Source organism: Loxodonta africana, chromosome 1 (genome assembly GCF_030014295.1).
Source record: "Loxodonta africana isolate mLoxAfr1 chromosome 1, mLoxAfr1.hap2, whole genome shotgun sequence".
Classification (NCBI taxonomy): domain Eukaryota; kingdom Metazoa; phylum Chordata; class Mammalia; order Proboscidea; family Elephantidae; genus Loxodonta; species Loxodonta africana.
This window is the reverse complement of record NC_087342.1, coordinates 106,977,888-106,993,166: the sequence shown is the minus strand read 5'-3', so window position 1 is coordinate 106,993,166 and position 15,279 is coordinate 106,977,888. Positions and strand designations below refer to the sequence as shown.

The window sequence follows — 15,279 nt, the reverse complement described above, 5'->3', positions numbered from 1 at the left end:
TGGAGGTGGAGAGCTACTGGATCCCCTCAGTTGTGCTGAGGAAGTGACTTCCTCCCAACCCTGCCAGCCTTTCTTGGCATAGAAACACGGAGACGTTGAAGCCAGTGGAATGCGCTGTTTATTGTGCCCGCGGGTGATGGAGAAAAGAGAGGGACTGTACCAAGAGTGGTGGCTAGATGTGAGCAGGACAGAAATCGTGGAGAGCTTGAAGCAGGCTCAAGCCCATTTTCCTATTCTTGGGCTCCTCAGCCAGAGGGTGGGGACTGGGGAAGTGTCACGTAATCTTAAGTGAAAATATACTCAGAGAGAGAGAGCTACAGAGGCAGAGACAGAGAGAAACAGACAGACAGAGAGATGGTGAGGTAAATCCAGCCACCAGGAACCTGGCTGGGTGGGAAGGGAAACCCTTTTGGCTGTTAGGGTGGGCATGTAGGTCCCACCGATAGAGTTAACATGGCATCTGGGGCCCAGGCGCTGCCCGCCTGGAGCCCCTTCCATCACCAGAGACTGGAGAGCTGAGGACTGCAAGGCGGACCCCCTCCCTCCCCACTCCCCATCTCGCTGGACGCTGCATGGTAGGTAGCCAGGTTCCTGGGGCTCCTCTATCCCCACATGGTCATCTTCAGCCACTGTGGGGAGAGAAGAAACAGGTCTGTGGATGGGAAGGGGTGGGGTGGAGCAGGGTGGCAGGGAGAGCAGAGGGTGGGTGGGGTCGTGGGGTGAGGGTGCTGGAAGATCCCCTCCCATCCCCTCCTCTATGTACCTGGTCCAGGTTCAAGCTAATATATCCAGTATTCTTGGGGTCCATGGTTAGAAAGAATGCTGTATTGGAGAGGAGGCAGGGGTAGAAGGGGTTGAGAGCTAAACCAGTGGTCTGAAGATCCACTTCCAAATAGGCAGGATGTCAGAAAGTGCATAAGAAGCCTTGTTCCTTGCTCTTCCCCAGCTAGACCCCCTAGTCTGGCAGACAATTAATGACAACTGTTAGATAGCTTTGCCGTGAGCCAGCCAGTTCTAAATGCTTTCCAGATATTAACTTGTTTTAATCTGCACTTCAGTCTTGTGGGGGCAGTACTGTTATCATCCACATTTTGTAGATGAGGGAATAAAGACACAGAGAGATAAAGTGACTTGGCCAAGTCACACAATCCGTAAGTGGTAGAGCTGGGATTTGAAGCTAGTTCACCTGGGGCCAGGGTCTGTGCTCTGTAAAAGGAGGTGGTTCTGGAGCAGCCCTCCGGGGGTGGGCGTCAGGGAGGGTCAGTGGTCCCTGGGCTTAGGCAGGGGAGTGGGCAGGCACCTGACTCACCGAACATGGCCTTCAGCTTCAGGACACAGCTGAGGAAGCTGTTGAAGCTCATGGCCATGTTCTCATCTGCATACCTGGCCACCAGCACCTGCATTACCTTGTTGTTCAGCTTCATGCCTGAGAGAGAGAGGTGTGGGGACAGGGAGAATTCAGCTCTCCGGCCACTGCCTTCCTTCTCTCTGCCCCAAAGCCCACTCCTGACCCCTGGCCACCTGCTTTCTCAATCGCCAAGCGCATCTCGTAGGAGTTCATGGTGCCTGACTGGTCCTGGTCACACTCCCGGAAGATGTCCTAAAAGGACAGGCAGAGGTGGTAGGACCATATGCATGGCATGGTGGTGGTTGTTAAAATACTGAAATACTTCAGTACAGGTGGCTCACACTGCTGCTCAAGACCGCAGGGGCTCCCCTCCCTGGCCCACCTCCCAAACCTCCAATCTCCCCAACATCTAATGACCAAAGGGTGAATTCCTGGCACATCGGGCACCTTATCCAGTGCTCACTGCCCGGATCTTCCTTTATGATTGGTTGATCACCTGGGCCAGACTAGTTGTCAGACATATAGACTGGTTACTACACCAATGTTCCAACAGATTCTCCTGGTGCGTGTGTGTGTGTGTGTGTGAATGTGTCTGTGTGCATGCATATGTGTGTGCATGCATGTGTATGTGTGCACAGGTGTACATGCGTGCATGTGTGGGTGTGCATATGTGTGTGCACATGTGCATGTGTGAATGTGTCCGTGTGTGTATGTATGTGTGTTGTTGGGGGCGCCAGCGCTAGCTTCACCCTTACTACCCTCATTCCTTTCAAGGACCTCCCTCTCTCACCCCATAGTCTGCCCCTTCAGTGCCGTTTACCGTCCACTTTTTTATTCTTTTCCACAGGATCTGGAACTCCAGAAGCCCCAGCTTGCCAGAGCCATCTTTCTGGGGGAGGGGACGGTGGTCAAGGATAACAGAGAAGGGGTTAAGAGGGTATTCCAGGGCTGAGAGGCTTGCCCAGAAGGGAGCACAAGACCAGGGCTCCCCATATGGTAATGACAAGAAGCACAAGCATTGTTGGCTACCCCAGAGCCTAGTCCCCACCAGGAGGAAGGGCAGGGCTGGCCAGAGAGATGGCCAACTCTGGGCCAGGCTGGGGGTGGCAGGGGTGGGAGGGCAGGAGGCGCACTGGACAGGAAGATACATCCATGAGGTTGACCATACAGCGGCAGGTATCCAAGCTGAAGCTCTTGGTCCTGAGTTCTTTGACTGTGAAGAAGGGAAGGAGTAGGGAGAAGAGAGTGAAGGGGTATTGTCGGGGGCACAGGGAGTGGTCAAGATGGGGCACAGTCTGTGGGGGAAGGGTTGTGAGTTGTGGGGTCGCTGACTCACGTTTGGTGGCTACTTTGTTGAGCAGCTTCTGTAGCTCATATGCGTCGATTTCCTTGTCCTGGGAAAGGGGACTGTAAACCCCAGCTCTGGCCCTTTAGTCCCACCCACATCCACCTCCCTTCAGCCCCCCAGCCCATAGCTCTCTCACTTGTCCTGCCACTGCCTCAAATAAATGTATGAAGTCTGGATCTAAGTCATTTTCAGAGACATTCTCCTGGAGGGAAAGGAGTGGGAAAGGGGATGCGAGGCCTGGTCCAAAAAAGCCTGACACCCAACTCCTTCACACCCAGATGCTTCCTCCCAACCCCTCAACCCTCCAGTCTCTAGCCTCACCTCTTGGAGTAGCTCAGCACAATTGACTTCATCCAGTTCACTGGGGAAAAGTGATTGGCGGCTCAGGGGCTACCAAGGGTCAGGGAGGTAGGGGTTTCAGTGGGGTGGTCAGGGAGAGGTTGGTCAAGGAGAGGTCAAGTCATGTATCTGAAGCCATATGGAACAGGCTCCATGGGACCTGGGCTCTAGTTCTGGCTCCATCGCTAATTGGGACTGCCCGTTCTCATGCCTCAGTTTCCTTGGTTGCAAAATAGGGACAGAGTAGGGGAGGACGAGATGGTTGTTCTCTGAGCTTGACATCGGGTGGCCTTGGGGCAGGATGGTGGTCCACTCACCAGGACTCGCTGTGCTTCTCTGTGAAGACCCGAAGCAGGAAGTCGGCCTCCTTGTTCCGGTGGAAAGTGGAGGGAACAATGATATATTCTCCCGGAGATAGCCGGAGTTGGCTGCTTACCTCCCGTGAGTGGGAGAAGATCTCTGAGAAGCCTTGGTCCTGATATTTCAGGAAGAAATCCTTCTTCAGGTGGATATTCTTGATGTTCTGAAACTATATGTGCCCTGGAGGTGGGTACAGGTTGGCATGGAGGGGCATGGGAAGGGTCCCAAGTTGAAGTCTGCTGGGCAGGTTAAGGGGAGGCACTACCACCAACTGGCTTGGCTTAGACACCACCCAAGCGGCAGGTAACCTGAATATGGGCTCTTGCTTCTGCAACCCCCATCCAGTGCCCAAGAGGGCTAGAAGTCCCAACCTAGTGCCCACACAGCCCTTCGCCGAATTCTACTGCTTGCTCAACCCCATGTAGCCAGGGGTGGTGGGGGGCCTGCCCGGATCAAGCCCCATGTCTTCTGTACCTCCTTTGGGACCTGGCAAGGGAAGAAAGAGGAAGATCAGGTCTCTAAGGGTGAAGGGACTCAGGTCTGCAGAAGCCAGATGGTTGTGAGTAGTGTGTGTGTGTGTTGAGGGGGGATTAAGGGTATTGAGGCGGTGGGGGTGGGGTGGGGGTCCTAAATGGTCCTGGCATTGAGAATCCTTCTGCTTTGGACAGTGAAGTACACTTCAGAAAGTTTTGCTGGGGTAGATTTTTATCATGCAATTCTAAAGAGGTGAGGTGACTTGCCCAGCTTCACATTGCTTAAAAAGGGCAAGAGCTGGGATGAAAACCTAGGAGAGTGTTTTGTGAAACACCCTTTCCTGGACTGCTCATATCCTGCAGGAAGTTAACAGTTACTAGAAGGGGGATGGGTACAGAGGACAAATCAACCTGTAAGAAGATGAGATAAACTAAGTTAAATAGGTTTCTCTACCACAAACTGTTACTATGCCAATGTGCGCCCCAGAGCCCTGCGTTGGAGGTAGAGGATATCGCCTTTCCTGACCTTGTTTAAACTTGGAGACTGTCTGGAGGTGTGTCTGTTAATCTGGTGGACTGAAAGCCTCAGAGGAGGGCAAGGCTTGTGTGTGTTTTTGCTGACCATGGAGCCCCTGGAAACTGGACTGGAGCTGGACATAAGGTAACCAACCAGTTGCTGTGAGTCAAACACAGACTCATGGTGACTCCATGTGTGTAAAAGTAGGATTGCAACTCATAGGGTTTTCAATGACTGATTTTTCAGAAGTAGATTGCCAGGCCTCTCTTCTGAGGTGCCTCTGGGTGGACTCAAACCTCCGACCAAACAGCCAAATGTATTGACTGTTTGTACTACCCAGGAACTCCAGACATACTCAAGAAATATTTGGCGATTACCTAAGTGAATGAATAAATGGCTGTTTCTAGAATTTTGCAAGACATGGTGTGGGAAAAACTTACTGGGGATTTTTCCTGACCCTTGGGATTAATGTAGTTAAGAGCTCAGCTGCTAACCTAAAGTTCAGCAGTTTGAATCCACCAGCCACTCCTTGGAAACTCTAAGGGGCAGTTCTACTCTGTCCTATAGGGTCACTATGAATTGGAATCGACTCAACGGCAACAGGTTTGGTTATTTTCTGATTTTGGAGTCAATGTGGTGGGTGGGGCATCTGGAGGGGCTTCTAGGGGGGCTGTGGAGAAATCTCCACGTGCCTGGCAGTCAGGACATAGGCTCTGTTCCTGATACTTGGGTATGTGAGCTTAAGCAAGTGACCTCACCTCACCAGCCCTGAATCTCCTTCCTCTCAGTTGACAGCCTCTGGAACAATGCCTGGCACAGAGAAAGTGCTACCTAAGTGTTTTAGATTTTGAGATCTGTGAAAAGAAAACTTCCAGCCCTGTATCACAAAGCACAAAGCACCACTCAAAAGCCAGGACTGTGGAGCAATGTTGGAGTGTGTGCCACTCCTGGTGGGGGCAGTGGCCCTGAAGAGGAAGGGTCTTAAAGTGCGGGGCCAGGTGAGGGAGCAAGAGTGGTTGGGGGACCAGCTGGGGCACCCACTGAGAAGATGACAAATCCAATGGTCTCCACGTCACCAAACCGCCGCATCCGCCGCCAGTTCTTTTGCATCAGGGCCACCAGGCAGGTGCAGACGACTTCATTGTCTTCCTGGTCGTCCTGCTCGAGGAGACTGATCTTAAACTGGGGGTTAGTCCAAAACGTGTCTGTGGAAGAAGAGGTCAGGATGATTATGCTCTTCCCAGGATGGACCCAGATTCCCCAGGCACATGCCTGCCTCCTTCATGGGCTGGGGTGAGGGGGAACTCATTGGCCCCTGACCTTGTGAACGCTGACCCCTGTGACATGGTGCCCAGTTCTGGTTTCGTGGTGAGTCAGTGGCCCGTCCCTCACTCCCTGCCCTCGAGTCCCCTTACCCACCGAGGTTGTCCCTGCAGCCCCCCGCGGTGCTTCCCCTTCGCCAGCTGCCCTCGTACAAGGAGGTGTGCCAATAGCTCTTGTAGTCCCCGGAGAGTGCATCGGGTGTCAGGTTGCAGATTTCCAGGAGTGTGTAGTTGTCCAGGAAATCTTGGAATGTCATCCTGGGGTGGAGGGAGTGGGGGGTGGAGCCTGTCATTGGCACACCCAGGGGCCCCTGTTTCCCGTGGAGCCTCTCTGTCCAAGGCACAGGTGGGAGGATGGCAGGGAGATGAAGAAACAGGATGTGGGGGAAATAGGAAGCCCACTCAAGCCACACTGACCAGAACTCTCCATCCTCCTTCTTGTGCCACAGCTGCTTCCGGATGTCTGGGGGCACCTCTTTCCACTCTCTGGAGCTGAGGCAGAGGTCAGCAGTAGAAGGAGAGGGGCACGGGTCAGGAGGCAGCTTCTTTTCCCCAAGGGATTCCCTCACCCTGGAATGCCAGCCTACTGGAGGTCCTGAGTTAGATAGAGAGGCGTGCTCTGGTGCCCAGGTTGTTGCCTCAGACAGGACACCGGTAGGTCTCCCTGTGGCATTGCCTTGCTCCTTGGGCCTGGTAGGTCCTCTGACCACCCCCTACCTGAGACCACTGGGCTGGGGCTACCTACTTGTCACTCCAGGCTCCAGTCCACTCAATTCGGCCCCAGGGATTCCGGAGCCGAATCAGTGTTTTCATCTTGCCATGGTGGAAGACCTGCGTAGGTGGGAGGTTAAAGGTCAGGGGCAGAGGGTCAGGAGGGGCTTCTCCTTCTTCTCATGCCCTTCCGGGTAGGGGGCAGTTGCCAGGACTCACATCCTGAATGCCAGTTATTGAGTAAGCATGTCCTCGCACCAGATTCTTCTGGGTCAGTGATTCCAAGTCATCGCTGCTGTTGAACTACAGAAGAGAGAGGAAGGGAAGGGGCTCAGGATCTGCCCAGAGGCGCTGGAGCACCTGAACACAGGTGACAACTCCCTGGGCTCATTTTTTTTTTTTTTTTAATTAAACTTGGTATTTTGAGAGAATTGTAGATTCACGTGCCGTTGTAAGAAATAGTATAGAGTGATCTCAGGTACCTTTTGCTCAGTTTCCCCTAGTAGTAACAGCTTGCAAAACTACAGTACAACATCCCAGGAAACTGACGTGAATACAATCCAGCAATCTTCTTCAGATTTCCCCAGTTTTACGTTTGCTCATTTGTGTGTGTTCTATGCAGGTTTATCACGTGTAGGCTCATGTCTCCACCACCACAGTTAGGCGGTAGGACATTTCCAGCGCCACCTGCAGTCTTCGTGTTGCCCTTTTATACATACCTACCTTCCTCCCACCCCACCCTCTTCCTTAACCCTTGGCGCTAATCTTTTCTCCATTTCTATATTTTTGTCATTTTAAGTATGTTGTATACATGGGATCATATAGCATGGAACCTTTGGGGATTAGCCTTTTTTGTTCAGCAGTAATTCCTTTGAGCTATATCTGAGTTTTTGCGTGCATTGACAGTTTGTTCCATTTTTTTTTTTGGATGTATTTGTTAACCTGTGAATTAATTAGCAAGAGCCACCGGTGGGTCTGATGGTGACCGTCATTTCCTACAGAGATGAGCAAATACTTCTCCCTGAGCTGCCTTGACAACGTGATAGGAAGGTGCCTCCGATTCACTGGCTGTGGCTTGTCGCCTCTGTTCATAAAGGAAGAAAATGCTAATTTCAGTTCAAGGTCAGGCCCTATCGGTAGTTGTTTTCTCGTCCCAAGTCTGCATACCCCTGTTTCACCCATGAGCCTTTGAGGGAATGTGGACTCTGGCTCCAGACCCACTGCAGGCTCAGTCGGTGTGGAGAGCGGTAAAGCTGGGTTCATCTAGCTGTTTCTGTCAAGGGCTTGGTAGAAAATATTTTTGGCTCTGCGGCCCTGAGGCCTCTGGTGCCCCAACTCAGCTCTGCATTGTTGGCGACAGTCTAAATAGGTGAGCGTGATTGTATTCCAAAAGAACTTAATTTCCAAAAAACCAAACCAGATCTGCTGCCATCGAGTCGATTCCAACTCATAGCGACCCTATAGGACAGAGTAGAACTGCCCCATAAGAGTTTCCAAGGAGCGCCTGGTGGATTGGAACTGCTGACCTTTGGGTTAGCAGCTGTAGCTCTTAACCACTATGCCACCAGGGTTTCCAGAACTTCATTTATGCACACTGAAATCTGAATTTCATGTAATCCTCATGTGTCACAAAATGTTACTCTCTTCTTTTAAATAATATTTCATTGTGTGTTTGGTGAAGGTTTACACAGCCTTTTAGGTTCCCATTCAACAATTTCTACACAAATTGTCCAGTGATGTTGTTTACTTTCTTCACAATGCATGAACATTCTCATTGTTACTCCTCTGGTTGTTCTGTTCCCATTAATCTAGTTTCCCTGCCCCTTAACATTCTCATCCTTTTTTAAAGTAAATTGTTGGCCAGTTTCATCCTTTGTATTGCTGAGTAATACTCCATGGTGTGGATGTACCACAGTTTGTTTAATCATTCACCCACTGAAGGATGTCTAGATTGTTTTCAGTATTTGCTATGAACATTTGTGTAGGTTTTTGTGTGAACATGTCTTCATTTCTCTGGCATAAATGCCTAAGAGTCCAATTGCTGGGTCATTTATTTATTTGAACAAATAATTGTTGAGAGCCTATTATATGCTAGGTACCGTCCCAGGTTCCACATGACCGGGATCCAGTAACGACAGAGACGAGTAAGTTCAGTGCCCTCACGGAGTGTGAAAACTGTCTGATGGAGATGGACTAGGAATAAATATGTAGATAAGTGAGATCATTTCAGGTTATGATAAATGTGGGGGAGAAAATCAGAACGAAGTAGAGAGTAAATGGCGGGGAGAGAGCTAATTTAGATTGAGAGGCAGGGAAGGCCAGTTTGAGGAAGGGGTATTTGAATTGAGATGTGAATGATAAAGCGGTAGCCATGCAGACATCTGGGGAAAGAAGCTTCTAGGTGAAAGCAACAGCAGGTGCTTGGTCCCTGAGGCAGGACCAAACTTGGCCTTTGAGGGGACTGGTGTTTGGCTTACTTCGATGGAGCAGCCCAGGAGAGAGGATCGGTCCAGAGCCTTCCTAAGGAGCCTTAGCAGGTTCTGAGGAGGCTTCTGGAGTTGGAAGCTCTGGGCCACGCCGCCAGTCAAGTCCTCAAAGCCTTCCACCGTGTTGCCCCCTGTCAGCGCTTCGTAGGATCCGTTCAGCCTGTGGGCATGGAAAGGGCACGGTTTGGGCTCTGGGATAGTGGTGTGAACATGGACATCAGAGGGAAGGAGAGATGCCCTGCCACCACCCCTCTCCTTCCTCTGATTCCAGCTACCCCTGTGACTGCCAACTGCTGGGGAGGCATGAAGGCAAGCCCCCTTCCTTGGCTCTGGGCACTCACTTGGCATATGCCTTCTCCAGCAGGGCACTCCAGAACTCAGTGGCCTCAGCTGAGTGCAGGAACATCAGCTTGTGATTTCTTGTGGGTAGCCTGTCATCCACCACCACGTCTACCCACTGCCCAAACTGCCAGATCTGTGGGCAGCAAGGTGGGTCTCAGTGGAACGTGGGGCATCTTTTGGCCTCACAGTCCCTCTGTCCCTCCCACACTAGACTCATACACACAGACACACAGACACACAGACACACAGACACACACACACACACCCCTTGCATGGGAACCCTGTCATCAGAGTGCTTCCTGGTGGTCACATCTGGGTTCTACACCAGTGTCAGCAGTCCCACCCCATAGAGTGTCTGTGAAAGGCAGTGACAAGCCTGAACTCAGACCCCCGACTCCTCCCCAGGTTCTGCCACAGTCTCCAGGGTGACCTCACCCACCTTTTGATTTTAGGCCCTTCTCTAAAAAAAGACAGCTGGACTTTAGGTTTTCCAAGATCTTAAAAACTCTTATCATTTGTTATTTAGAAATATTTTATGTCATGGGGAATTTGTCCATATGTTGCTCAACTTAAAGAGCAGTTTATTATATATATATATATACACATATGTATAGAGAGAGAGGGAAGCAGGAGGAGGAGGAGAACCACAAACTGATAACAATTGTGATTTTCTTTTTGGGCTTTAAAAAAAAACCAGCTTGCACAGTTTCTCAAGGAGCAGATATTTCTCTGATAATTAGGAAAAAACTCACTCCAATAAATGTTACTTTTCAAAAAGTAAAGAAAAATGACAAACTTCAAAGCACATGCTCAAGTTCTTTCTCTTTCCTCTAACACACACACCCCACAAAGCAACTGTAGCTATTAAATTTCACTTCACTTGAAAATGGAAGATGCCAGCATAGTTTTTCTTGAAGCTCTGCCCCTTGGGCACCACTCGGTTCAGCAGTTTGGGGTTGATAGTGAGGGAGCCGATGGCAGCCAGCAGCCAGCAGTCCCCTGAAAAGTCAACCAGGGGTGTTTCCACTAGGCTTTGCCCTCTGGAGAACCCTTGTATGTGTGTGTGTGAGTGGGGTGGGGTTCTGGAATTCAGGCCGTAGAGGAGCAGGAACCTGGCTCTGTGGGAGTGGGGTGCGGGGGGCACAGGCAGAGCTGTACCTTCCCTCTGCCCTCCCCCTAAGGAGTGTTCAGGAAGGAGGCCAGTAGGGAGAAACTGAGGGCAGAGGGACAGGCTCCAGGGAAGTGAGTTTCTGCATCTTTTCTATTAGGGTAGAAAGAGATTCACAAATTAGAGCCAAATGTTTTCGCTTTTGGAGTCTGGGGAGGAAGTATTTTTACCCTCAAGGTCTTGCTCCTCACTCTGGGACCTGTTTTCTCTGGGAGAGAACTAAGCCTCTCCCATCCTTTGAACAAATCCAGTCACCTCCCCTCACACCCCACACTTACCCCATAAGTGCAATGGTGCAGTGATTAAGGGCCCAAGGCCTCTCTCCCGGAGGTTACCCACATAATACTGGAGGTTCAAAGGGCTCCAGGGGGATGCCAACTTTCGGGGAGGCTAACTGTCATATTGTGTGGCCACTCAAGTAGTCTTAAGAACTGAGGCCCCCTGCAAACAGCCATATGAGGAAGCCATCTTGGAAGTGAATTCTTAGCCCCAGTCAAACCTTCAGATGACTGCAGCCCCAGCTGACATATTGACTGCAACCTCATGAGAGATCCTGAACCAGACTGACCCAGCTATGTTGCTTCCAAATTCCTGACCCACAGAAAATGTGAGAGAATAAATGTTTATTGTTGTTTTAAGTCACTAACTTTTGAGGTAATTTATTATGTAGTACTATATAAGTAATAACACCACCCCAGCTTGCTCCCCAGATCCAGACTGCAGCAGGTGGGGGGTGGCATTCAGACTAGGGGAGGGGCAGAGAAAATGTAGCTGACACTCTTAGGAGAGGGACAAGGAAATGGAAGCAGGTTGTCTGAACCTAGGGGCTTCAGTTCTCCAGCCTCAAAAGACACTCAGCCGCCTGCCCTGAGCCATCCCTTTCTCCTGGTGGAGACCAGCTTTCTTGCTCCCCACTCACCGAGTACCCCCTGGCATATGTCTGTCTGAGTGGCTCCATCTACAATGAATTGAGGGTTCCTTATGATTTCCTGCAGTGAAGGAATCGTGGTTTCAGGGAGCTCAGGACATAGTTTCCCCCGACCTCCTTCCCACCCTCCGGGAATGCCCACCTTGAAGTTCTAGGGGAAGACATGGTGGAGGGTGGGGAGGGCACAGGGTCAGCTTAGCATAGCTGTAGGTTGTGATAGCAAAGGCTGGTGGGAGCTATGGTGACTTTCCCAAGAGTTATCTGGGAGTTTTTGCCTAAGAGTGATCAGAATTATCCCCAGCCCTGATGGAGGTGGAGCCTAGTGCCAGGGCCAGGCTGGGGTGGTGGAGGATTGGAGCTTACCACGGTGACTGGGGCCTGGCACCACAAGTCCGTGCCACCCTCCCAGTGCCTACCTTGGGCCTCTGCCAGGAGATGCTCTGCACATTATTGGACTTGGGTCCCAGCTCCTTGAAGCCCAGGGAAGTGGAGTCAGCAGGGAATAAGGGATCCTCGAAAAGCTCCCCCTTCTTCAGACAGGCTGCATGCAGCTCCTCAAAGTTCTGGTTTCTGTAGTTCTCAGCGTTGTTGTGCTGGCCCAGGCCCTTGGCCTTGAGTCGGCTACGGTTTATGGAAGCCGCCATTCCCTTACTAGCAAAAATGACCCCCACTCAGTAATAAAAACACAAATAACCCAATTTAAAAAATGGGCATATATACCCAGGAGAAGTGAAAGCAGGAACCCAATGTACACCAATGTTCATTTCAGCACTTTTTACAATAGGCAAAAGGTGGAAACATCCCAACTGCCCATCAGTAGATGAATGGATGAAATGTAATATATACATACAGTGGACTATTACTCAGCCATAAAAAGAAATGAATCCCTAGGGTCAACAATTACTTTAAAACAAAGATGAGACTGTAAGGGGGCAGGGAAATTAGATTAATGAAAAGAGAATAACCAGAACAGAAATAATGAGAATGTTCACGTATGTGAAAAATGTAACCAATGTCACTGAACAACTTCTGTAGAAATGGTTGCATGGGAATCTAAACTGCTGTGTAAACTTTTGCCAAAAACACAATAGAATTTTATTACAAAAAAAAAAAAAAAAGAAAGACATGAAGTCCTGGTGCATGCCACAACATGGATGAATCTTGAAAACATGATGCTGAGTGAAATAAGACAGTCGCAAAAGGTCAAAGACTGTGAGATCTCACTTATGTGAAATAAACAAGTGTGTAGAAACCAAAAATTATTAGTAGTTACAGCGGCTAAAGGGAGAGGAGTTTTTGCTTGGGAGGTGTTGAGTTTATGTTAATGGTGGTGGAATAATTTGGAAAAGGATAGAGATAATGGTTGCACAACCTGAAAAATGTAATCGATGTCATTGATTTATACATGTAGAAATTATTGAATTGGTGAATGTCTTGTTGTGTATATTTTTACCACAAAAAAAAAAAAAAGGAACTTGTCACGCATCTGCAAGGAGGAAAAAAATGGACAAAGGACCTGAATAGATACTTCTCTGAAGAAGATAGACAAATGGCTGATAAGCACAATAAAAAAATGCCAAATATCATTAGCCATCAGGGAAATGCAAGCCAAAACCACAATGAGACACAGCTTCACGCCCACGGGGATAGTTAAAATAAAAAAAGAGAAATAAGAGCAATTGCTGAAAGGATGTGGAGAAACTGCAGCCTTCATACATTACTGGTGGGAATATAAAATGTGTAGGTGCTTTGAGACTGCCTGGCACTTTCTCAAACGGTTAAAGATAGAATTACCATATGATCCAACACTTCCACCCCGAGGTATATGCCCAAGAGAATTGGAAAACATATGTCCACACAAAAACCGGAATGTGAACGTACATAGCAGCATTATTCATAATAGTAAAAAAGCGGGAAAAATCCAAATGTCTGTCAACTGATGAACGGATAAATAAAATGTGGCATATCCGTATAGTAGGATATTACTCAGCAATAAAAAGAATGAAGTACTGATACATGCAACAACAGGGATGAACCTTGCTAAATTATGCTAAAAGAAAGAAGCCAGTCAAAAAAGACCACATATTGTATGATTCCATTTATATAAAATGTCCACAATAGGTAAATCTATAGAGGCAGAAAACAGGTTAGCAGTTGCCTAGGGCTTGCCTAGAGAGGATTAGGGGCATTGTTTAAAGGGTACAGGGTTTCTTTTGGGGTGATGAAAATGTTCTAAAGTTGATTGTGGTGATGGCTGCACAACTGTGAACATACTAGAGGCCATTGAATTTTATACTTCAAATGGGTGAATTGTGTGGTATATGAATTATATCTCAATAAAGCTGTTTTTTTTTTTTTTTAAAAAAAAGGCCTTCAGACCATCCAAGGCTGTCCTGTTGGTGAGAGTGGAAATAATGGGGTGTAGAGGACAAGAAAGGTCCCTAGGCGGCGCAAACAGGTTTGTGCTGACTACTAACCTAAGGTTGGAGGTGTGAACCTGCCCAATGGTACCTTGTGGGAGCTCTGGTGGCACAGTGGTTAAGAGCTTGCTGCTAACCAAAAGGTCAGCAATTCAAATCCACCAGCTGCTCCTTGGAAACCCTGTGGGGCAGCTCTACTCTGTCCTATAGGATCATTACGAGTTGGAATCAACTTGACGACAATGAGTTTGGTTTCGTGGTACTTTGTAAGAAAAGGCCTAGCAATTTGCTCCCATAAAGATTAAAAAACCACCAAACCCGTCGCCATTTGAGACCTCTCCAGGACTTGATTTATGAAGGATATGATATAATAACCACATGTATCCAGCGGCTTAAAAAATATTTTAAGTTCTCATGCAAAAGAGGTCCGTTGGTGTTAAGCCCTGGTATAACCAATTGCCATTGAGCCGATTCTGACTCATAGTGACCCTATAGGTCAGAACAGAACTGCCCTATAGGGTTTCCAAGGAGGGGCTGGTGGATTCGAACTGCCAGCCTTTTGATTAGCAGCCGAATTCTTAACCGCTGCGCCACCAGGGCTCCTTATGGGGTACACAGGGCTCTGAAAAAAGCTCAATATCTGGTTGGGTCCGAGCCTACTAAACAGAATCTGTTCTAAGCCTGAGAAGGGGATGAGAAGGAAAAGCTGAGGAGTGGGCCTGGGTGGGGTGGAAGGGCAGGGGCCTGGGCTAGAAGGGTGTGGTGGCAGAAGAGGTGATCACTATCACCATTCTGGTGCCAGGCAGCGCTGGGCAGAGCCCCCAGAGCCCTTGCCAGCAATTGGGCTGTTAGCCCAGCAGCCTGGTGAGTGGGCAGCAGGTGACATGCGACCTAGCTGGGGTGGGGGGCCTGGGCATCCCCAGCTTCCTCACTTATACCAGAGTCACCTGTCACCCTCCTTGTCCCTTGTGGGCCTGTCCTTTTGAATCCAAACCACACACACCAGGGGTGCCCCTTGGCTGGCCACAGTCAACAAGTCAGCTGTTTGCTATGCTATGAACTCAGTTTTGGGGAACATGCAAAGATGCAGGAGTCTCTCTGGAGAGATTGAGACACAGTGGGAGGTGCACACTGAGGAGAGGAGGGGTCACTTGGGGACTGACTCACTTCTTTGGCGAGGGAGGACGTGGTTTCCAGCACCCTTCCCCCAGACAAGGCCCCTGCAATCCTGGCCTTTAACTTTCACTTGGGAAGTGAGGGGGCAGGTAAAACTGGAAGACAACTCTGAGGTTCCCTGTTGGTGTGGGGGGGGCATAGGACCACAAGCCCCCACACCCTCCCACCCCATCCATCTCCCCTCGGGCATCAGGCCCTGCCATCAGACCCCACCAGCCCTAATGGTTGGATTCAATCTGAAAAACACACTTTGGGGTCTCCGCCTGAGGAGAAGATCCCTGGAAGAGAGATGGAAAATGAGAAGAGAAGCTGTAGGGTACTGGAAATGGCATTCGATTTGG

General features: G+C 49.5%; 1 protein-coding gene across 1 annotated transcript; it reads right to left on the bottom strand.

Moving 5' to 3' along the window:
* Positions 1–602: 602 nt before the first annotated feature.
* CAPN11 (calpain 11) lies at positions 603–12,091 on the bottom strand. Its single transcript, XM_064286716.1, has 21 exons — positions 11,759–12,091; positions 11,334–11,403; positions 10,127–10,245; positions 9,246–9,379; positions 8,896–9,064; positions 6,638–6,721; positions 6,453–6,538; positions 6,125–6,199; positions 5,805–5,965; positions 5,427–5,590; positions 3,870–3,881; positions 3,353–3,564; positions 3,018–3,057; positions 2,833–2,898; positions 2,685–2,742; positions 2,497–2,561; positions 2,169–2,237; positions 1,522–1,600; positions 1,310–1,426; positions 764–822; positions 603–629 (listed from the first exon to the last, which is right to left on the bottom strand). The coding sequence occupies exons 1-21, from the start codon at positions 11,984–11,986 to the stop codon at positions 603–605; spliced, it is 2,094 nt and encodes a 697-aa protein (XP_064142786.1). The 5' UTR covers positions 11,987–12,091.
* Positions 12,092–15,279: the final 3,188 nt, after the last annotated feature.

Bases quoted from the DNA above. Each gene is read 5' to 3' on its own strand.
- CAPN11 (XM_064286716.1), bottom strand. From the start codon at position 11,986: ATGGCGGCTTCCATAAACCGTAGCCGACTCAAGGCCAAGGGCCTGGGC. The intron at 5,591-5,804 runs GTGGGTAAGGGG...CTTCTTCCACAG, and splicing joins GGGCTGCAGGGACAACCTCG to ACACGTTTTGGACTAACCCC. The intron at 2,238-2,496 runs GTATCTTCCTGT...CCCCTCCCCCAG, and splicing joins GTATGGTCAACCTCATGGAT to AAAGATGGCTCTGGCAAGCT.